The sequence below is a fragment of the Oratosquilla oratoria genome, chromosome 8 (assembly GCF_046742065.1).
Source record: "Oratosquilla oratoria isolate Oo_2021 chromosome 8, ASM4674206v1, whole genome shotgun sequence".
NCBI classification, from domain to species: domain Eukaryota; kingdom Metazoa; phylum Arthropoda; class Malacostraca; order Stomatopoda; family Squillidae; genus Oratosquilla; species Oratosquilla oratoria.
In genome coordinates, this window is record NC_134784.1 from 63950487 (window position 1) to 63978126 (window position 27640).

General features: G+C 19.5%; 1 protein-coding gene across 2 annotated transcripts; it reads left to right on the plus strand.

Moving 5' to 3' along the window:
• On the plus strand, positions 1 to 27640 carry LOC143027788 (BTB/POZ domain-containing protein 6-like). 2 transcript variants are annotated; one of them, XM_076189343.1, is made up of 6 exons: positions 1 to 191; positions 20981 to 21141; positions 21907 to 22137; positions 26268 to 26363; positions 26737 to 26873; positions 26989 to 27640. In XM_076189343.1, exons 1-6 carry the CDS (start codon positions 146 to 148, stop codon positions 27638 to 27640), a joined length of 1323 nt encoding a protein of 440 aa, XP_076045458.1. In that variant the 5' UTR covers positions 1 to 145. The 2 variants fall into 2 exon arrangements, with proteins under 2 accessions (XP_076045458.1, XP_076045459.1); XM_076189344.1 differs by having other exon boundaries at positions 6 to 192; positions 20985 to 21141.

The window sequence follows — 27640 nt, forward strand, 5'->3', positions numbered from 1 at the left end:
AGGGCAAGGATCACCAAGTCCGGACACCAACTTCACCACTCCTCACACGTAACCCTTCTTCTTCCTGGGGCTCAGTACCTCTCCGCGACCTAACGATATACAACAACGAATTGACAAAGTCAGGTGGTTTAGTTGTACCAGTGTCATGAAGCTGGATTCTGCATCTTTCGTGTTTTTTGTTGGCTTGTTGAGGTAAGTGAGGTCCATAGCGTTGTGAGGTATAAAAAAAAAAAGAGAAAGCAAATATGAAATGAAACGAAAAACTGTGGAAAAGAAGAAAAATTAAGAAGAGAAATAGGAGAAGAGCAGAACAGAACTAAGGGCAAAAGTAACAATGATAAAGAATAGAATAAATAAAGTAAAGGAACAAATACACGCTGAACTATATATATAGTGAATTTTAGGTTTATATCACTAAAACCATGATAAGATCAATTGTAAATTCCGAGCAATTTTGGTCTGTGAAATGTCTAAAAAGCTATAGAAATACCTTACATATAGTGAATACATTTGCAGCAATATATTTCAGTATATAAATATGATAAAATAATCTAATGCCTCCAAAACATACATGAAAAATATATTTGTCAACTTGAATTTAGATGATTTTATTTCAATTAAAAAAATTAACCATATACTATATAACAAATGCTACATTAAACCAGAATGAGCCACATTCCAAACATTTTATTGTTTACATATTTTATTCTATTCTTCTTCTGACAGAGTCATAAGGAACATGATTGATAGATTTCTTTGGAAAACTCAGCCATCCAAATTACTCACACTGTGTTCCTTATCACATAATATATATATATGTCTATTATTTTGTACTCCATATTCTATGTTATACAACAAACATTATGCAATATATATTGCATGGCAAATATTATATACAACACATGCATATATATTATATATTCCATATCATATATTATATACTATATACCATATATTATATATTATACATTATATATTATACATTATACATTATATATAATATATTATATATTATATATTGTATATTATATATATATTATATATCATTATACATTATGTATTGTGTATTATATGTTATATATTATATATTATATATTATATATTATGTATCATATATTATATATTATATATTATATATTATATGTTATATGTTATATATTGTATATTATATATTATATATTATATATTATATGTTATATATTATATGTTATATATTTTATGTTATATATTATTTATTACATATTATATATTATACATTATATATTATATATTATATATTATATGTTGTATATTATATTATATATTATATATTATATATTATATATTATATATTGTATATTGTATATTATATATTATATATTATATATTATACACTATATATTATATATTATATATTATATATTTTATACATATTGTATATTGTATATTGTATATTGTATATGTACTATTATATATTACATATTATATTGCATTATATATTATATATTATGTATTATATATTATATATTATATATATTATATATTATATATTATATATTATATGTTATATATTATATATTATATTTCATATTTTATATAATATATATTATATATTATATATATATTATATATTATATATATATATTATATATTATGTATTATATATTAAATATTATATATTGTATATTATATATTATATGTTATATATTATATATTATATATTATATATTATATGTTATTTATTATATATTATATATGTATTATATATTATATATTATATATTACAAATTATATATTGTACATTATATATTATATATTATATATTATATATTATATATTATATATTATATATTATATATTATATACTATAAATTACATATTACATAATATATATTATATATTATATTATATATTATATATTATATATTATATATTATATATTACATATTATATATTATATAATATATATTATATATATTATATATTACATATTATATATTTCATATTATATATTATATATTATATATGTATTATATATTATATATTATATATTATATATTATATATTACATATTATATATTATATATCATATATTATATATTATATATCATATATATTATATATTACATATTACATATCATATATCATATATATTATATATCATATATTATATATAATATATTATATATCATATATAATACAATATATATTAAATATCATATATTATATATTATATATATATTATGTATTCTATATTATATATTATATAATATATACTATATATTATATATCTTATATTATGTATCATATATTATGTAATATATATTATATATAACATACTATATATTATTTATTATATATGATATATCATATATCATATACTATATAATATATACTCTACATTATGAATTATATATTATAAATATATTATATATTGTAGACTATATATTGTATATTATATATTATATACTATATATCATACAATATATATTATATATTATATATTGTATATCATATATTATGTATATGTTATATATTATATGTTAAATATTATATATTATATACTATATATTATATATCATATATTATGTATTATATATTGTATATTATATATTATCTGTTATATATTATATATATTATTTATTATATATTATATATTATGTATTATATATTATATATTATATATTACATATTATATATTATATGTTATATATTATATATATTATATATTATATATTATATATTGCATATTTTATATTATATATTGTATATCATATATTGTATATTGTATATTATATTTTATGTATTATATATCATATATTGTAAATTACATATTGCATATTATATATTATATATTATATATTATATATTATACATTATATATTATATATAATATATAATATATTGTATATCATATATTATGTATTATATATTATATATTATATATTATTTATTATATTATATATTATATATTATATATTATATATTATATATTATATATTATATATTATATTATATACTATATATTATATATCATATATCATATTTTATATAATATATATTATATATTATATATATATTATATTATATTTCATATATTATATATTATGTATTAAATATTATATATTATACATTATATGTTATATATTATATATTATATATTATGTATTATATATTATGAATTATATATTATATGATATATATTATATATTATAAATTATATATCATATACTATATATTATATATTATATATATATATTATATAATATATTGTATATTATATATTATGTATCATATATCATATACTATATATCATATATATTATATTGTATATTGTATATAACATATTATATATTACATATAACATATTATACATTATATATCATATACTATATATTATATATTATATATTATACATTATATATTATATATTATATATTATATATTATATATTATATATTATATATTATATATTATTTATTATATATTATATATTATGTATTATATTTTATATATTTTATATTATATATTACAAATTATATATTATATATTATATATTATATATCATATATTACATATTACATATTATATATTATATATCATATACTATATATTATATATTATATATCATATATTATATATTATATATTATATATTCATCTAGGAGGAGCTAAGATAGGAGGAAGGGTGGAGGGGTGTGGAGTGTTTTCAGGGATGAAATGGGTGGAATTGTTTTTGTGCCTTTTCCTTTTTGGCTACCCCCTTGGAAAGGGTGAAAAAAGCCTTGGTATATGTGAGTATGTATGTATAATATATATTATATATTATATATTATATATTATCTATTGTATATTATATATTATATATTATATATTATATATTATATATTATAATTTATATATTATATATCATATGTCATATATTATATATCATATATTATATATCATGTATTATATGTTATATATTATATATTATATATTATCTATTATATATTATATATTATATATTATATATATTTTCTATTATATGTTATATATCATATATTATATATTATGTATTATAAATTAGATATTATATATTATATATTACATGTTACATATTATACATTATTTATCATATATTATATATTATTTATAATATATTATATATTATAAATTATATATTATATCTTAAATATTATAAATTATACATTATATATTATACATTATATATTATATATTATATATTATATATTATATATTATTTATTATATATTATATAGTACATATTATATATTATATATCATATGTTATATATTATATATTATATATTATATATAATGTATTATATATTATATATGATATATTATATATTATTTATTTTATATTTTTTATTATATATTATATATCATATGTTATATATTACATATTATATATTATATATTATATATCATATACTATATATTATATATTATATGTTATATATTATATATTATATATCATATATTATATTTTATATATCATATAATATATATTATATATTATATATTGTATATTGTATATTATATATTATATATTAGATACTAAATATTATATATTATATATTATATATCATATATTATATATTGTATATTATATATTATATATTGTATATTATATGGTATATATCATATATTATATATTATAAATTATATAATATATATCATATAATATATATTATATATTATATATTATGTATCATATATTATATATTATATATTATATATTATATATTATATATTATCTATTATATATTGTATATTATATATTATATATTATATATTGTATATTATATATTATATATCATATATATTATATATTGTATGATATATGTTATATATTATATATCATATATTATATATTATATTATATATTATGTATTATATATTATATATTATATATCATATATTATATATTATATATTATATATTATATATTATATACTACATATATATTATATATTATATATTATTTATTATAATTACATTTCATATATCATATATTATATATTATATATTATACATTATATACTATGTATCATATATTATATATTATATATTATATATCATACATTATATGTTATATATTATGGGTTATATATTATATATTATATATTACATATTATATATTATGTATTATACATTATATATTATATACTATATATTATATGATATATATTATGTTATATATTATATATTATATATTATGTATTATATATTATATATTATATATCTTATACAATATACTATATATTATACATTATATATTATATATTATATATTAGATATTATATATTATATATCATGTTATATGTTATATGTTATATATTTTATATTATATATCACATATATATTATATATCATATATTATATATCATATATTATATATCATATACTATATATTATATGTTATATATTACATATTATATGTTATATACTATATATTATTATATATTATATATCATATATCATATATTATATATCATATATCATATATCATTATATTATATATTATATATTATATATTATATATCATATATTATATATTATATATTATATATTATATGTTGTATATTATATATTATGTATTATATGTTGTATACTATATATTATATATTATATATTATATGTTGTATATTGTATATTGTATATTATATATCATATATTATGAATTATAAATTATATATTACATATTATATATCAAAAATCATATATTATATATTATATATTATATATCAAAAATCATATATTATATATTATATATTATACATTATATACTATGTATCATATATTATATTATATATATGACATATCATATATTATATATTATATATTATAGATTATATATTATATATTATACATTATATAATATATATTATATATTATGCATTATATATCATATATTATATATTATATTTTATGTATTATATATCATATATTATATATTATATGTTATATATTATATTATATATTACATACTATACATCATATATTATATATTAAATATTATATATTGTATATCATATATCATATATTATATATTGTATATTGTATATTATATATTATATATTATATATTATATATTATGTATTATATATTATATATTATATATTATATATTATATATTATACATTTTTTATTGTCTATTGTTTATTATATATTATCTATCATATATATTATATATTGTATAATATATATTATATATTATATACTATATATTATATATTATATATTTTATATTATATATCATATATTATATATATATTATATATTATATTTTATATATTATATATTATATATTATATATTACATGTTATATATTATATATCATATGTCATATATTATATATTGTATATAATATATTATATATTATATAGTATATATTATATATTATGTATTGTATATCATATATTTTATATGATATATTATATATTGTATATTATATATTATATATAATATATTATATATTATATATTATATATTATACATTACATATGATATATTATATATTATATATTATATTATATATTATATATTATATATTATACATTATATATTATATATTATATATTATATATTGCATATTACATATTGTATATTATATTATATATTATATATCATATATCATATATTATATATTATGTATTATATATTATATATTATATATTATATATTATATGTTATATATTATATATTATATATTATATATTATATATTATATATATATTATATATTATATGTTATATGTTATATATTATATATTATATATTATATATTATATATCATATATGATATATTATATATTACATATTATATATGATGTATTATATATTATGTTATATATTATATATTATATATTATGTATTACATATTATGTCTTATATCTTATATATCATATATAAAATATTATATATAATATGTGATATCATATGTTTTATATATTATGTATTAGATATATATTATATATTATATATTATATATTATATATTATATACTATATATTATATATTATATATTATATTTTATATATCATATATTATATTTTATATATTATATATTATATATTATATATTATATATTATATATTATATATTACATATTATAAATTATATATTCTATATTATATATCATATATTATATACTATATATTACATATTATATACTATATATTATATATTATATATTATATATTATGTATTATATATTATATATTATATATTATATATTATATATTATATATTATAAATATATTATTTATTATATATTAATTATATATTATATATTATATATGATATATCATATCATATATTATATTATATATATTATATATCATATATTATATATTATATATTGTATATTATATATTATATATTATATATTATATAATATATATTTTATACTATATATTATATATTATATATTGTATATTATATATTGTATATTGTATATTATATATTATATATTGTCACGTGGCCACATCTAACCTTAAAGCAATTAGTTAGTAAATAAAGGATCTAGGAGGACAACAACAGATCTTGCCTCATCCCTTAAAGGTGGAGTGACAATAAACGGATATCTATTTCATTTCCTTCTTCGCAGTTCCTTCTGTAAATATATCTTATCCTCTTTCAGTTAGGAAAAATCATCATCCCACATTAATTATCATAATACATGGAGGATACAAAAAGATATTAGGTAATTTTCTCTATACCTATATTGAATAAGCCTAACAGTACAGAACTAAATGCATACATTTATTATTTAACTCATACACTCTCAATACATATGAGGTAGGTATTTCAGCATCTCATCTCTCCACTTATTGTAAATATAATCAAAGACACAAATCATCAAGTCCTACTCATCTATAAATTCCACAATCCTGTTCATACTTATATAACATTCAACAAGCCTCTCTGCTCCTACAAACGCTGAGGAAAATTGGATCCTAGTTAATCACTTTAATTCACCTTAATCCTTACAAGACATACAATCGTAACTCACCAGTAATTATTGCTACTCTCCCTCTGTGTATTTCACCATTATTTATCCTCCTTAATTCTCCCGATTCTTATTTTCCCTAGCATTTTATACCCACGAAAGGACTTGCACGTCCGCCTTGCTTTATACACAGAAAAAGAGAGGCCTGAACAATGCTTCCCTTGTTTTAGCGTTTGAGTTGGTACCATGGTTCCAATACTCTTGGCATCTTCCTAACGATACATTCAATATCGTCAAATACACACCGTACATGGATCATACACCAAAAGCAATTACAATATGTATTTCTATAAATTCTTACGTAACTAGAGCACCGTGGATCTCAAAAGTATAAACGTATCTCTAGACACATTTTATCCAAAACACTTTAATATCAGACCGTGAATTCGCGTCTGTATATAAACAAACTAACACTAGCTAGAACACTACCAGCATTTGGTCCGAGAGCATCGCAAAAATAGAGAATGTAATTAGCACCAGGGGGTGACTATGGTAACAATATTATGTGTTATATATCATATATAATATATTACGTATTATATATTACGTATTAAATATTATATATTATATATTATATAATATATATTATATATTATATATTATATTTTATATATTATGTATCATACATTATATATCATATACTATAAATTGTATAATATATATTATATATTATATATTATATATTATGTATCATACATTATGCATTTTATATTATATATTATATATTATATATTATATTATATATTATATATTATATATGATTATACATTATGTATTGTATATTATATATCATATATATTATATATTACATATTATATATTATATATTATGTTATATATTATACATAATTATATATCATAAATTATATATTATATATTATATATTATATATTATACATTATATATTATATATCACATATTATATATTATATATTATTTATTATATATTATATATTATATATTATGTATTATGTATTATATATTCTATATTATGTATTATATATCATATATCATATATTATATATTATATATCATATATTATATCTTATATATTATGTATTATATATTATATATTATATCTTTTATATTATGTATTATATATTATGTATTATATAATATATATTATTTATTACATATTATATATTATATATTATATATTAAATATTATGTATTATATATTGTATATTATATATTACATATTATATATTATATATCATATATTATATATTACATATTAGATATTATATATTATATATTATATATTATATATTATATATTACATATTATATATCATATATTATATATTATCTATTACATATTTTATATTATATATTATGTTATATAATATATATTATATATCATATATTATATATTATATATTATATATTGTATATTAAATATTATATATTATATATTATATATTGCATATTGTATATTATATATGATATATATTATGTATTATATCATATATATTATATATCATATATCATGTATTCTACATGATTTATTATATATTATACATTAAACATTATTATATATTATATACTATATATTATATACTATACATTATATATTATATCTTTTATATCATATATTATATATTATATATTATTTATAATACACTATATATTATTTATTATATATTATATATTATATATTATATATTATATATTATATATTACATATTATATATTATATATTATATATTAAATATTATATATTATATATTATATATCATATATTATATATCATATATCATATATCATATATTATATATTATGTATTATAAATTATATATCATATAATATATATTATATATTAGATATTATTTATTATATATTATACATTATATATTATATTTTATATATTTTGTATTAGATAATATATATGATATATTATATATATTATATATGTATTGAATATTGTATATTATATATCATATATATTATATATTATGTATTATAAATTATATATTATATATTACATATTATATATTATATATTATATATTATATTATATATTATATATTATATATTAAATATTATATATTATATATTATATATTATAATTTATATATTATATATTATATATTATATATTATATATTATATATTATATATTATATATTATATATTATATATTATATATTATATATTATATATTATATATTATATATCATAGTTTATATATTATATATTATATATTCTATATTATAAATTCTATTTTCTATATGATATATTATATATTATATAATATATATTACATATCATATATTATATATTATATATTATATATTATATATTATATATTACATATTATATATTGTATATTATATATTATATATTATATATTATATATTATATATTATATATTATATACTATATATTATATATTATATATTTTATATTATATATTATATATTAAATATACGTTATATACTATATATTATATATGATATATTATATATCATATATTATATAATATATATTGTATATTATATATTATGTATTATATATTGTATTTTATATATTATATATCATATATTATATGTTATATATTATATATTATATATTATATATTACATATTATATATTATATATTATATATTATATATTATATATTATGTATTGTATATTATGCACTATATATTATATATTATATGTTATATGTTATATATTATATATTATATATTATGTATTATATTTTATATATAATAATATTATGTATCATATAATATGTATTAATTATTATATATTATATATTATATAATATATATTATATATTATATATTATATATTATATATTATATATTATATATTATGTATTATATATTATATATTATATATTATGTACTATATATTATATATTATATATTATGTATTATTCATTAAATATTATATATTATATATTACATATTATATGTTATATATTATATATATTATATATTATATATAGTATATTATATATTATATATTATATATTGTATATTGTATATTGTATATTGTATTTTATATATATTATATATCATATATTATATATTATATATTGTATATTATATATTATATTATATATTATATATTATATATTATATATTATATATCATATATTATATTTTATACATTATATATTATATAATATATATTATATATAAAATTTTGTATATTATATATTATATATTATATATTATATATTATATATTATATATTATATATTATATATTATATATTATATATTATATATTATATACTATATATTATATATTATATATTACGTATTATATATTATATATTATATATCATATATTATATACTATATTATATACTATATATCAAATATCATATATTATATATTATATATTATATATGACATATTATATATTATATATTATGTAATGTATATTATATATTATATATTATATATTATATATAATATATTATATATTATATAATATATATTATGTTTTATATATTATGTATTATGGGTTATATATTATATATTATATATTATATATATATTATATACTATATATTATATATTATATATTATATATTATATATTATAAATCATATATTATATATTATACATTGTATTATATATTATATATTACATTTTATATATTATATATTGTATATATCATATATCATGTATTACATATAATATATTATATATTATATATTATATACTATATATATTATATTATATATTATATATAATATATTAAATTTTATATATCATATGTTATATATTATGTATTTTATATTATATACTATATATTATATATTATATATTATATATTATATATTATAAATTATATATTATATATTATAAATTATATATTATATATTATATATTATTTATTATATATTATATATTATATATTATATATTATATATTATATATTATATATTATATATTATATATTATATACTATATATCATATATTATGTATCATATATCACATTATACATATTACATACATATATCATATATTATGTATTATATATTATATATTATATATTATATATTATATATTATATATTACATATTATATATTATATATTATATATTTTATATTATATATTATATATTAACTGTTATGTATTATATATTATGTATTATATATTATGTATTATATATTATGTATTATATATTATATATTATATATTATATATTATATATTATATATTATATATTATATATTATACATTATATATTATATATTATATATTATATATTACACTGGGGAACACTCATTTTGTTGCATTTAAAAAAAGACTTTTCTATAGTCAACTTGAGTGTGCTGATTTCAAATCTGAAGTCGGGTTTTGTCTGCAAGCTACAGATTTTATGCAATTTGACATTTTTTTTATTTTTTAAATTTTCGTTATTATAGGAAATTGCAATATCAGCCACAATTCTTTTGTTCACTTGAATCTTAAAACAGTATGAAAGCCATTTCTGTACATTTATTAAGGCAAAAGAAACAGAACATTAACAGAACATCTATCCCAAAGTTAGATTAGCATCCTTCAGAACATCACCACAGCTGATGGAAGCTTATCAATTTCTTTGTGTATTTTTTTCAGGCAGGAATTTGCGTTTGTAACTTTTGCGTTTGTACATTTCATCTGGGCAATTTCGTTTAATGCTCCAGCAGTAATCAGCCATCATACTTTTGTCCCAGCGCCCTTGGTAGCGTTCTTCCATGATCTTTAGGTCTTGGTGGAATCGTTCTCCTTGTTCGTCACTCACAGCCCCCAGGTTGTCAGGGAACTGATCAAGGTGGCTGTTCAAAAAATGAAGCTTGATGCTCATGTTGCACCCGAGATCACGAAAAGCAAGGAGCATTCTATTCACAAGTTCACTGTAGTTCTCCGCCTTATTGTTTCCAAGGAAGTTCTGAACGACTGCCACAAAGGATAACCATGCTGCCCTTTCTAAAGCGGTCATCTTAGCAACAAACTGATCATCACGAATTAGGGTTCAAATCTGTGGGCCATCAAACACGCCTGCTTTGATCTTCTCAAATGATAACCCTGGTAAAGCTGTGATGATGTGTTGGAAACATTCACCTTCGGTTTCCAGTGCCTTGACAAATTGTTTCATCAAACCTAATTTGATGTGAAGAGGAGGAAAGATGATCTTATCTCTGTTTACAATTGGGTCTTGTATGATATTTGGCATGCCTGCTTCAAGGGTGTCACGAATAGGCCAGTCCTTCTGGACCCAATGTCTGTCTCGTGTTCGGCTGTCCCACATACAGAGGAAACATGGAAACTTGGTGAAACCTTTCTGTTGTCCAAGAAGAAAGTTGACCATCTTTAAGTCTACACAAATTATCCAATTGTGCTCATGATACTTTAATAAGTCCATGACCATTCTCATATCATCATAGTCTTCCCGCAAATGCACTGAGTGACCGACAGGTACTGCTCCATAAACATTGCCATTATGTAAAAGAACACACTTTAGACTGCGTTTTGAACTGTCTAAAAAGAGTCTCCATTCAGCAGGACTATAGTAAGGTACACCCAGTTCTTTGAGAAGCCCTGGGATGTCATGGCAGTAAACAAACTGTCTGTCTTTTGAAAAGAAGGTCACAAAAAGCTGGTCACGCTTTCTGAAATATGATACTTTAACAGAGTGATCAACAAGATTTCTGCCTTGTAATCTTGATGCCAAAAGCTCTGCTGCTTTCTTTGAAAGACCTAAATCCCGCACTAAATCATTCAGTTCAGCCTGGGGAAGAGGCTTAGGGACGGGGAAAGGTTCAGTGTCTGAAGAACAGTCCTCCGATTGTGAACACTTTTCTGACAATTTTCTGACAATGTCTTTATCGTCCAATGAAGGCAAGCCTTTGAAAACTGGAACAGGTACTTCTTCAGAGTGCGGAACAGGCCGAATAGCTGAGGGAATGTTCGGATACGTAATCTTATGTCGGTTTTTCTTCCCAACACCCGTTGTGTTTACCATGCAGAAATAACAGTCAGTTACATGGTTGGTGGGTTCGCGCCAAATCATTGGAACTCCAAAAGGCAGACCTTTGCGTTTTCCTTTGGTCCAGTCTCGAAGCATTTCCTCACAATTGTGGCACACAACATGAGGAGCCCATTGCTTGTCTTGATCACCAAGATGAACATCAAAATATGCCTTGTAGGCACGCTTGACGAACGAGGATATGTTACGTCTCTGACGATTGAGTGTGTAGCATCCACATATGTAGCAGAAGGCATCAGGCTTGTTTCTGCAATGATGTCTCATTCTGGAAGCCATGTTTGAACTGAAACAAAAGAAGAATGAGCAAAATATTAGAAGCTATCTATATATATGGACGTTAAAATGCTTATACATGGTTTACGCAAGTTCACATATGTACAATTTCATTAACCTCAAATTGCATACAAACTAGAGCTTGTAGAGAAAAACTAATTTCAGATTTGAAATCAGCGCCTAAAACTCTTTCAAAATCCGGTAAAATATCCAATGCAACTCAATGTTACTGAAAAAGTGTTCCCCTGTGTTATATATTATATATTATATATTATATATCATATATTATATATTATATATTATATATTATATATTATATATTATATATTATATATTACATATTGTATATAATATATTATATATTATATATTATATATTATATATCATATATTATATATTATATATTATATATTATATATTATATATTATATATTATATATTATATATTATATACTATATATTATATATTAAATATATATCTAGGAAGTGCTAAGATGGGAGGGAGGGTTGGAGGGGTGTGGAGTGTTTTCGGGAATGAAATGGGTGGGAGTGTTTTTGTTCCTTGTCATTTTTGGCTACCCCCTTTGGTAAGGGGGAAAAAAGCCTTGGTATATGTATGTATGTATGTATGTATTATATATCATATATTATATATTACATATTATATATTATATATTGTATATTATATATTATATATTATATATTTTATACATTATATATTATATATTATATATTACATATTATATATTATATATTGTATATCATATATCATATATTTTATACATTATATACTATGTATTTTATATTATATAGTATATATTCTATATTCTATATTATATATTATATATCATATATTATATATTATATATTATATATTATATATTATATATTATATATTATATATTATATATTATATATATATTATATATTATATATTATATATTATATATTTATATATTGTATATTATATATTATATATCATATATTATATATTATATTTTATATACTATATATTATATGTTATATATTATATATGTCATATATTAAATATCATATAATATATGTTATATATACTATATATTATATATTATCTATTATATATTATATATTATATCTTATATATATATTATATATTATATATTATATACTATATATTATATATTATATATTATATATTACATAATACATATTATATATTATATATATCATATATCATATATTATATATCATATATTGTATATTATTTATTGTACATAATATATTATGTATTATATATTATATATTACATATTGTATCTTATATATTATGTATTATATATTATGTATTATATATTATATATTATATATTATATATTATATATTATATATTATATATTATATATTATATATTATATATTATATATTATATATTATATATTATATATTATATATTGTATATTATATAATATATATTATATATTATATATTATATATTATATATTATATATTATATATTATATATTATATATTGTATATTATATATTACATACTATATATTGTATATTACATATTATATATTATATATCATATCTTATATATTATATATTATATATTATATATTATATATTATATATTTTATATCATAAATCATATATTATATAGTATATATTATATATTATATATTATATTTCATATATTATATCTTATATATTATCTTTTATCTTATATTTTATGTTATATATTATATATTATATATTATATATTATATATTATATATTATATATTATATATTAAATATTATATATTATATATTATATATTGTATATTATATATTATATATTATATATTATATATTATAAATTATATATTATATATTATGAATTATGTATTATATGATATATGTTATCTCTTATATATCATATATTATATATTATATTTTTATATATATATTATATATTATATATCATATATTATATATTATACATTATATATTATACATTATATATTATATATTGTATATTATATATTATATATTATATATTATATACTATATATTATATATTATATATTATACATTATATACTATATATTATATATTATATATTATATATTATATATTATATATTATATATATCATATATTATATATATTATATATTACATATTTTATATTATATATTATATATTATATATTATATATTATATATTATATGTTATTTATTATATATTATATATTATATATCATATATTATATGTTATATATTATACATTTTATATTAAATATCATATATCATATATAATATATTGCATAATACATATTATGTATTACGTATTATATATTATGTTATATATTATATGTTATATATTATATATTATATATTATATATTATATATCATATATTATATATCATATATTATAAATTATATATTATATATTATATATTATATATCATATATTATATATCATATATTATATATTAAATATTATATATTACATATTATATACTACATATTATATATCATATATTATTTATTTTAATTACATATCATCTATCATATATTATATATTATATATTATACATTATATACTATGTATCATATATTATATATTATACATTATGAATCATACATTATATGTTATATATTATTGGTTATATATTATATATTATATATTACATATTATATATTATGTATTATACATTATATATTATATATTATATATTATATAATATATATTATATGTTATATATTATATATTATATATTATGTATTATATATCATATATCTTATACTATATATTATATATTATACATTATATATAATATATTATATATTATATATTATGTTTTATATATTGTATATTATATATTATATATTATATATTGTATATCATATATTATATATTATATATTATATAATATATACTTTATATTATGTATTATATATGATAATTTATATATTATATATATTCTATATACTATATATTATATATTACAAATTGTATATTATATAATATATGTTATATATTGTATATTATATATTATATATTATATATAATATATCATATATCATATATCATATATCATATATTATATATCATATATTATACATTATATATTATATATTATATATTATATATTATATATTATATATTATATATTATATATTAGATATTATATATTATATGTTATATATTATATATTATGTATTATATATTATATACTATATATTATATATTATATATCATATATTGTATATTATATATTATATATCATATATTGTATATTATATATTATATATTATATATTATATATTTTATATTATATATTATATATTATATATCATATATCATGTATTATATATCATATATTATATATTATATATCAAAAATCATATATTATATATTATATATTATATATCAAAAATCATATATTATATATTATATATTATACATTATATACTATGTATCATATATTATATTATATATATTATATATCATATATTATATATTATATATCATAGATTATATATCATATATTATACATTATATAATATATATTATATATTATGCATTATATAATATATATTTTATATTATGTATTCTATATATTATCTACTAATATATGATATATTATATATATTATATATGTATTATGTATTGAATATTGTATATTATATATCATATATTATATATTATATATTATATATTATATATCATATATCATGTATTATATATTAAATATTATATATCATATATCATATATTATATATTGTATATTATATATCCACTGCAAGGCCGCTTCATCCAGGAGGTGCTCAGATGAGAGGAAGGGTGGGAGGGGTGTGGAGTGTATTTGGGGATGAAATGGGTGGGAGTGTTTTTATGCCTTTCCCTTTTTGGCTACCTCCCTTGGAAGGGGGAAAAAGCCTTGGTATATGTATGTATGTATGTATGTATTATACATTATATATCATATATCATATATTGTATATTATATATTATATATCATATATTATATACTATATATTATGCATTATATATTATATATTATATATCATATATTATATATTATATATTATATATTATATATTATATATTATATATTATATATTATATATTTTATATTGTTTATTATATATTATATATCATATATATTATATATTGTATAATATATATTATATATTATATAATATATATTGTATATTATATATTATATATTATATATCATATATTATATATATATTATATATTATATTTTATATATTATATATTATATGTTATATATTACATGTTATATATTATATATTATGTCATATATCATATATTATACTTTATATATTATATATTGTATATTATATATTATATATGTTATGTAGTATATATTATATATTATGTATTGTATATTCATATATTATATTATATATTATTATATATTGTATGTTATATATATATATATATATTATATATTATATATTATATATTATATATTATACATTATATATGATATATTATATATTATATATTATATATTATATATATTATATATTATATATTATATATTATATATTATATATTATTATTATATATTATATATTATATATTATATATCATATAATATACATATATATTATGTATTATATATTGCATATTACATATTGTATATTATATATTATATATTATATATTATATATCATATATTATATATTATATATTATGTATTATATATTATATATTATATATTATATGTTATATATTATATTTTATATATTATATATTATACATTATATATTACATATTATATATTATATATTATATATTATATATTATATATCATATATTATATATCATATATATATTATATGTTATATGTTATATATTATATATTATATATTATATATGATATATTATATATTACATATTATATATGATATATCATATATTATATGTTATATATTATATATTATATATTATGTATTACATATTATGTTTTATATATTATATATTATATATTATATATTATATATTATATATTATATATTATATATTATATATTATATATTATGTATTATGTATTATATATTATATTTTATATATTTTATATATTATATATTATATAATATATATTATATATTATATATTATGTATTACATATTATATATTATCATATAATATATTATATAATACATATAATATGTTATATATCATATATTATATATCATATATTATATATTATGTATTATGTACTATATATTATATATTATATATTATATATTATATATTATATTTTATATATATATTATATATTATATATGTATTATATATATATTATAATATATATTATATATATATTATATATCATATATTATATATTATATATTGTATATTATATATCATATATTATATATTATATATTACATATTATATATTCTATATTCTATATTATATATTATATATTATATACTATATATTACATATTATATATTATATACTATATATCATATATTATATATTATATATTATATATTATATATTATATATTATATATATATTATTTACTATATATTAATTATATATGATATATTATATACTATATATTATATATGATATATTATATATCATATATTATATAATATATATTATATCATATATTATATATGAAATATTGTTATATTATATATATATATTATATGTAATATATTATATATTATATATAACATACTATATATTATTATATATGATATATCATATATTGTATATCATATATTATATATTGTATATTATATATTATATATTATATATTATGTATTATGTATTATATATTATATATTATATAGTATATATTATATATTATATATTATATATATTATATATTATATATTATATATTATATATTATGTATCATATATTATGCATTTTTTATATTATATATTATATATTATATATTATATATTATATATCATGTATTATATATTATACAGTATATTATATATTACAATATTGTATGATTTATATCATATATTATATACTATATATTATACATTATATATTATATATTATGTATCATATATCATATATTGTATATCATATTATATATATATATATATTATTATATATTATATATTATATATTATATATTATATATTATATATTGTATATTATATATTATATATATATATTATATATTATATATCATATATTATATATTATATACTATATATTATGTATCATATATCATATATCATATATTATATATTATGTATTACATATTATATATTATATATTACATATTATATATTATATATTATATATTATATATTATATATTATATACTATATACTATATATTATATATCATATATTATATATTATATATTATGTATTATATATAATATATTATATATTATACAGTATATATTATATATTGTGTATTATATATAATGTACATTTTTATTGCATGTTATATATTGAACATTATTCATCATATGTTTGACATTGTAAATTTCTGTTGTATATCATATATTGAAAATTATTTGTTATATTTTTTACATTGTACATTTTATATTATAGATTATATATTGCATCAAATATATCTTGTACCCTATGTCATAGGCTAGAAGTTATAATAACCTGTTTATAATACGTATGAAGTAGATTTCCAAATCAGCTTATGGAAATGGATTTGGAAACTTTTAATGACTTTTAATGACCTACAGCAGCATGATTAAATCGATTTCCTTTGGCAGATCAGTGACCTCATCCTCCTTTGTAGACCCACTTCCACAAGCTTCTGCCTGGCAGAATAACTTCACTTCACTAAACGAACGTTTCCAATATTTGCTCACTTCAGCCCAATACAGTGACCTCACCATCGTATTCCCCAAAGATGACAAACGTGTTGCGGTAAGAACTTTTCGCTCTTTCTTCTCTTTCCTTTCTTCCCCATCTAAAACATCTCTTTATCTAAATTCTCTACGTTATTCTTCTTTTTAATGCACCCTCCCTCTGTCCTGCATTAATAATGATTCAATATTTCCTTTTATCTGATAAGCATGAATACATGAATGTATATACATATGTATCTGTGTTTTTATATATATAAATCCTCTTACATTTAAAGGTACATACGCACACTAACACGTAGAAAAAGTTTCCAAATTATAATACGTCCAAAGGTCAATGGGCACCTGATGCCATAACTAGTATGGCAATTGACAAGTTCATCTCTACAGGACGTAACGTCCGACCTCACTCTGGGCAAGTGACCTGAGGCTTACTGACTTCCCCAATGTTACTTCATCCTCTGTATATAACCACTTGTCTATGTACCTTATAATAGTAACTGCTGAAGAGGACCACAGTCAGTGGTCGAAATATACGGTTTACTCTGTATCTCAGCTTATCTTTCTCCGAGAGTGGGTTTAAGTTATATTATAGATTATATATTGCATCAAATATATACATATATATATATATGGTGTTATGTTCATTGCCTTTCTCGGAAATAGAAACATGTAAACACACAAATAAAAGGGTTTAATATTGAGAGTACACTTTTACGTCCTATTCTTATTTCTTTTTTATCTTCACTTTCGTCTATCTTATTTCTTTTTTATCTTCACTTTCGTCTATCTTATTTCTTTTTTATCTTCACTTTCGTCTATGTAGGTGCATAGTCTGGTACTGGCTGCGAGTTCACCCGTGTTCGGGTCTTTATTAATGGGTCCCTCGTCAGTGGGAAGCGAATTGACCGTCCAAGACTCTTATCAATCCTTCGCGAAGCTTTTGGAGTATATGTACCATGATAAGATGGATCTGCAGTCGGTGGACGAAGCCCTCCGAGTCTACGCCTCTTCCTACAAGTACCAAGTGCATTCAGCGAGCAACTTATGTTCACAGGTGAGTCAGTTCTTGGTGTAGCCGTTGAGGTTGCTTTCACAAAGACTTAATCCTATTTCATAAGCACTTAATTATTACATACATACATATACCAAGGCTTTTTCCCCCTTACAAGGGAGGTAGCCAAAAAGGGAAAGGCATAAAAACACTCCCACCCATTTCATCCCTAAATACACTCTACACCCCTCCCACCCTTCCTCTCATCTGAGCACCTCCTGGATGACGGGTCATCCCTGCACCCTGCCCACCGCCCTGGGTCAGAAGCAGTGTCGCAAGACACAGTACATCCACAGCGAGGCCGCTTCATTTAATCGGCGACCCCCCCTCTCCGTCCCCCTTTGCATATAAGGCGAGGACGGGGAGAAATCCCTTCGGGCTGCGTCAAAATTTACTCACACATACTACCCCACCCCCCACTTCCCCGCCCATTCCTCCTCATGCAGTCACAACATCATCCATATACAACCATTCTCCACTCACCTCTGTCTTCCGTCCTCTCCCTTCCTTCCTCAACAGACATTCCCCTCTTCCCCAAAGCCCCCTTCACCCCATCCATCCACCTCATCCTAGGACGTCCCCTCATGTTCACTCCCTCCACATCTGCCTTCCATACCTCTTTTACTAGTCTTTCTTCACTCATTCTTTCCATGTGTCCAAACCATCCTAATATTCTTTCATCAACCCTATCTCCCAAATCCTTTTTCACCCCTGTTCTCCTCCTCACCTCCTCATTTCTCACTCTATCTAGCCTAGTAACCCCCACCATACTTCTCAGACACCTCATCTCAAACACATTCAAACTCCTTCTCTCTTCTTCTCTTATGTTCCACGTTTCTGCCCCATACAGTGCTGTTGGCACAATCACTCCTTCATACAGTCTCCTTAATTATTACCTTCAGATTACTGCTGACAGTTGAGGAACTCGGTGATTCACCACTTTGCTATTAACCGACACGAAATTTTTTTTAACAAAAGTTGAAAATACCGAAATAGCCTACAAGACCAAATAATTCATTTATAGTACTTGATAACACTAGCCAATAAATAAAAACCAAAAAATTCTGGTATGGAAAGTTATACCTGTTCTAGACTAATTTTGGGGTGCTTAATCCAAATCTGGCATCAGAAATGATCTATCACATCACATTTTTACCCTATCACCATACCCCATTTTCCTGTAATTTTCTGCAAGTATTAACTTTTCACTCTTCCCTACGCGTCCTTACATACATATATATATATTTCTTTTACTTATTATCGTTAGGGATATGCAGAGGTATTTTTCTGGCAAAATCTGGTATGTTTTTGTTTTCCTTTGCCTCGCCAAAGAAAATGTGAGGCAATTGGTTTTTGAGCTGCAGTGCGAGAGGTTGGGGTCGCTCAATTCTGTGATTATTTTGCGTCGATTTTCTTTTTCTTATATATAAATCTTGTTTATTATTTTTGATAGCTTTTATTTTGTTTATTGGGGGGCCAGGTTATACATGTTAACTAATTTTATATCAACATTTTGTACTAATTTACGTGACAACAAAGTCTCTATAAATGTGTAGACCAAAGTAATCATACTGAGAGTTATGACCTACATAACAGTGGTTCTTCTTTGCAGATCATAATTACTTAGCTGTTAGAATAAACACAGCTATGACTATAACATCGCAAAGAAGAAAATGTTGTACTGGCCCAAATGTATTCTGCTACATCTGCGGAAACTACACTTTAAAGGATCATATGTGCAACATAACTACTCCTGTCAAAAAAAAATGTACCTTGACTATTTTACGGTGCATCTTGGAGACCAGGAAAAAAGCTAGGCTCCTCACATAGTGTGTAAAACATGTGTTGAAACTTTGCGATCATGAACTCAAGGAAAGAATGCTAATCTCAAGTTTGGAGTACCAATGGTTAGGAGGGAACCGACAAACCATTTTGATAACTGCTACTTCTGTCTTGTCAATGTGAAAGTTTTCAATAAGAAAACCAAGCATCTCTTGAAATATCCAGATATCCCTTCTGGCATTCGACCAGCCGTACATTGTGATGAAATACATGTACCAGTATTTGCTGGTCTGCCTGAGATTAATGACGACGTCATCAGTCCAACAACTTCTAATATGGATGAAGATGAGCTGGATGATGTTTTTTTCTTTGCCATCTGTTGAAGATTGTGATACGCCTACTTTGTTCATTAAGGCTGAATTAAATGATATGGTAAGAGATTTATATTTGTCAAAGATGTCTGCTGAATAATTAGCTTCTAGGTTGAAAGAAAAAAAGAATGCCAGAACCTGGCACCAGTGCTTCTTTTTATCGTAACAGAGAAGCAGAACTACTGAAGTATTTTCAGTCTGATCTCAACTTGTGTATTGTAGTGATGTTGAAGGCCTTCTTCTTGCTATGGGGCTACCTGCATATGATCCAAGTGAGTGAAGACTTTTTATTGACAGTTCCAAAAGGAGCATGAAATGTGTTTTGCTTCACATTGGAAACAAGTTTGGTTCTATTCCAGTAGGACACTCGGTAATCATGAAAGAAGAATATGCCAGCATCAAGATTGTTCTGGAGAGATTGCAGTATCATGTTCATGAATGGTTAATCTATGTATATTTGAAAATGGTAAACGTTTTGTTGGTTCAGCAAGGATGTTACACAAAATACCCCTGTTTTTTTTTTTTTTTTTTTTTTTGTGTGTGTTATTGGGACAGCAGGGCTACAGCAGACCACTGGGCGAAAAAGGAATGGCTCCCAAGAAGGACTTTGACACCTGGTGAGAAGAACATCACCAATAATCCTCTTGTTCAGAGATAAAACATTCTTTCCTCCACTACACATATAACTTAGTTTAATGAAACAATTCGTGAAAGCCCTTGATCACTATGGAGATTGCTCCTACCATATATGTTCAACCTTTCCAATTCTGAGTGAAGAGAAGAAAAAAAAAACAGGAGTATTTGATGGACCTCAGGTAAGAACAATACTCAGAGATTCCATCTTTGTCACAACAGTGAATGAAGTAGAGGCTGGAGCTTAGAATGTTTTCTTTGATGTAATAAAGAATTCCCTTAGAAACAGAAAAACTGACACTGTAAAGAGAGTATGGAGGAACTGCTTTTGAATTTTCAATCACTTGGATGTAAAACGAGCATCAAGTTGCACTACTTACACAGTTATTTGAGTAGTTTTCCCGAGAACCTGGGTGATGTCAGCAAAGAACAAGGTGAACACTTTTATCAAGACATTGAAATTATGGAAGAACGATACCAAGACAAATGGGACTGCAATATAATGACTAACTACTGTTGGAGCTTGAAGAGGGATGTTCCAGATGTTATGCATGACAGAATGTCGAAAAAAAATTCATGTAGCTGTAACTTAATCACAAACAATAAATATTTGTGTACATCTTTGCATCTAATTCTTTCACTATAAGCACAAAATTGCCAAGTTGTCAATTCACGTAAATCTAATATCTTATGTCTTGAAAAGCTGATGTGATGGACAAAATCTGATTGTATATTTGGAATCAGTACACTAACAATAACTAGAATTCGGTCGACAACCTCATGAGGCCAGAAAAATTGTGTTTACTAGTGTAATCCATAAAGAGCAAAAGCCTCACCAGGAATAAAGAATTCATCCTTACACAGTGTTTCCTCTGATCTCTCTAGTCAAATGTCTACGTACCTGTGTATCTTCATGAGTCTCACTCCATTCAAAGGAACAAGTACGTGAAAAACACACAAACAAACACACACACACACACACACACACAAAGTTTAACAGTATCCTAGTGATCAAAATATCTATCGGTGTAATCTGACCCTTCCCAACCCGTTTCATCATCTGGATCGGATTCGGACTCATACTAAGATAAGAAACATGAATGGATGTAATACATAGTGGTTTGTTATAGGAAATTCGAAGGGATGCGCAGCCCACCCCATAAGGGCTAGGCTAGGTTACCATCTGTTCCTTGCACTCCTATAGTGTGTAAGTACGGTACATTAGAGATCTAGTTATTGGTCATTCCTTTCATCCATGATAATACACAGTATAGCGCTGTATTGATATGTAGCCCCAGTTATTATATGTGAAATGTAGATGTTGATCATCATGGCTCTTATTCGCAGTATGTCATCAACCATCTGACGAAAGAGACAATCCTGGCAGCTCTTGAAGCTTCAGTAGACTTTGCCGATGAGGAGCTGAGGAATAAATGTGTGACTGTAAGTAGAAAGTTCTATGGTGTCGAAGGAAATAGAATGGAAATTGAAATTAGTACTGGCATGAGCAAAAAGTTTTGCAGAATAACCTCCATATGTTTATTTTGTGGTCAAGTGGCTAGTGCTTGAGTGGTATTCTATAAGCTGTCAGTTGATATCCCCTCTTTGTTTAGTCCTTTACACCACTTGTTTGTACCCAAAGTGGTAAAAATAATCATTACAAAAATAAGTTGTATAACACATTAAAGTAAGATACACCGACAGGATATGCTAACACCATAGCACATTCCACAATATTTTTTTACACTGACGTTCTAGTAAAATTTGAAATTGATCTGTTAAATACTAAGAGTCAAATTAACCCATCAAATTTCAGATGTTAAATTTGAATGTTGATGAAGTGTTGTCTCCAGCTTCTGTGATAAAATTAAAAAGGAAAACCCTTAAGGGACTACTGCTTGGGGAGCTGCTAGTTTCTTCGGAAACACTCTTGTTTGATTCAGTCTTGGCTTGGTAAGTAACATTCTGTTATTTCACGTAAAAGGCGAAAAATGTGTGACCTTTACCAATTCCAAACGCAAAGTATGGTATTTCCCAGATGACTAATACCTTTGTTCTTTGAAAACAGGGGTAGAGCTCAGTTGTCCGAGCGAGGAGAGGAGATTTCGAGTATCGCCTTGAGAAAGGAGACAGAGGACCTACTAAAAGAGGTGCGATTTCTCACCATGACATGCAAAGAGTTCACCAAGAGTGTGCTCCCCACGGATATCTTCAAGCCCGACGAATCCATTCACCTTCTAAGAGCAAGTCAGAGCGCTAATATTAGCTTGGTTCCAGAATCGATACCCTTCAGCCCCTCCACCAAGAACAGGGGTCGAAGTGTAGATACTCTCATCAAGGAGAAACTCTATTGCAGTTCACAATCTGGAGGAGGAAGCTATTCAACAACAATATATGCCAGTAGTCAGTGGACCATAATTGTAAATAATGTTAAGAGTGCGGACTACATCTTTGTACACAGCCTGCATACCCCATATGATAGTGAAGTCAGAATTCAAAGCCAAGACGGGACAGAGGATGTGTCCATATCTTTCAGACAGAATTTTACGTTCCTAGAACCATTTCTACTCTCACCTGATAAATACTATACCGTTAGTATTAGATCAAGTAAAAACCTCTCTATAAAAATAGTGAGTCGACAACACACAGTGGTGCAGACAACACTATCAGGCAAACTTTCCCACTGCCTGTTACTTGAGTTTTGGTTTTGGAAACCGTGA

Excerpts from the sequence above, each read along its gene's own strand:
- LOC143027788 (XM_076189343.1), top strand. The coding sequence starts at position 146 with ATGAAGCTGGATTCTGCATCTTTCGTGTTTTTTGTTGGCTTGTTGA. Across the intron at positions 22,138-26,267 it reads CGAGCAACTTATGTTCACAG|TATGTCATCAACCATCTGAC; the intron begins GTGAGTCAGTTC and ends TCTTATTCGCAG. Across the intron at positions 26,874-26,988 it reads TTTGATTCAGTCTTGGCTTG|GGGTAGAGCTCAGTTGTCCG; the intron begins GTAAGTAACATT and ends CTTTGAAAACAG.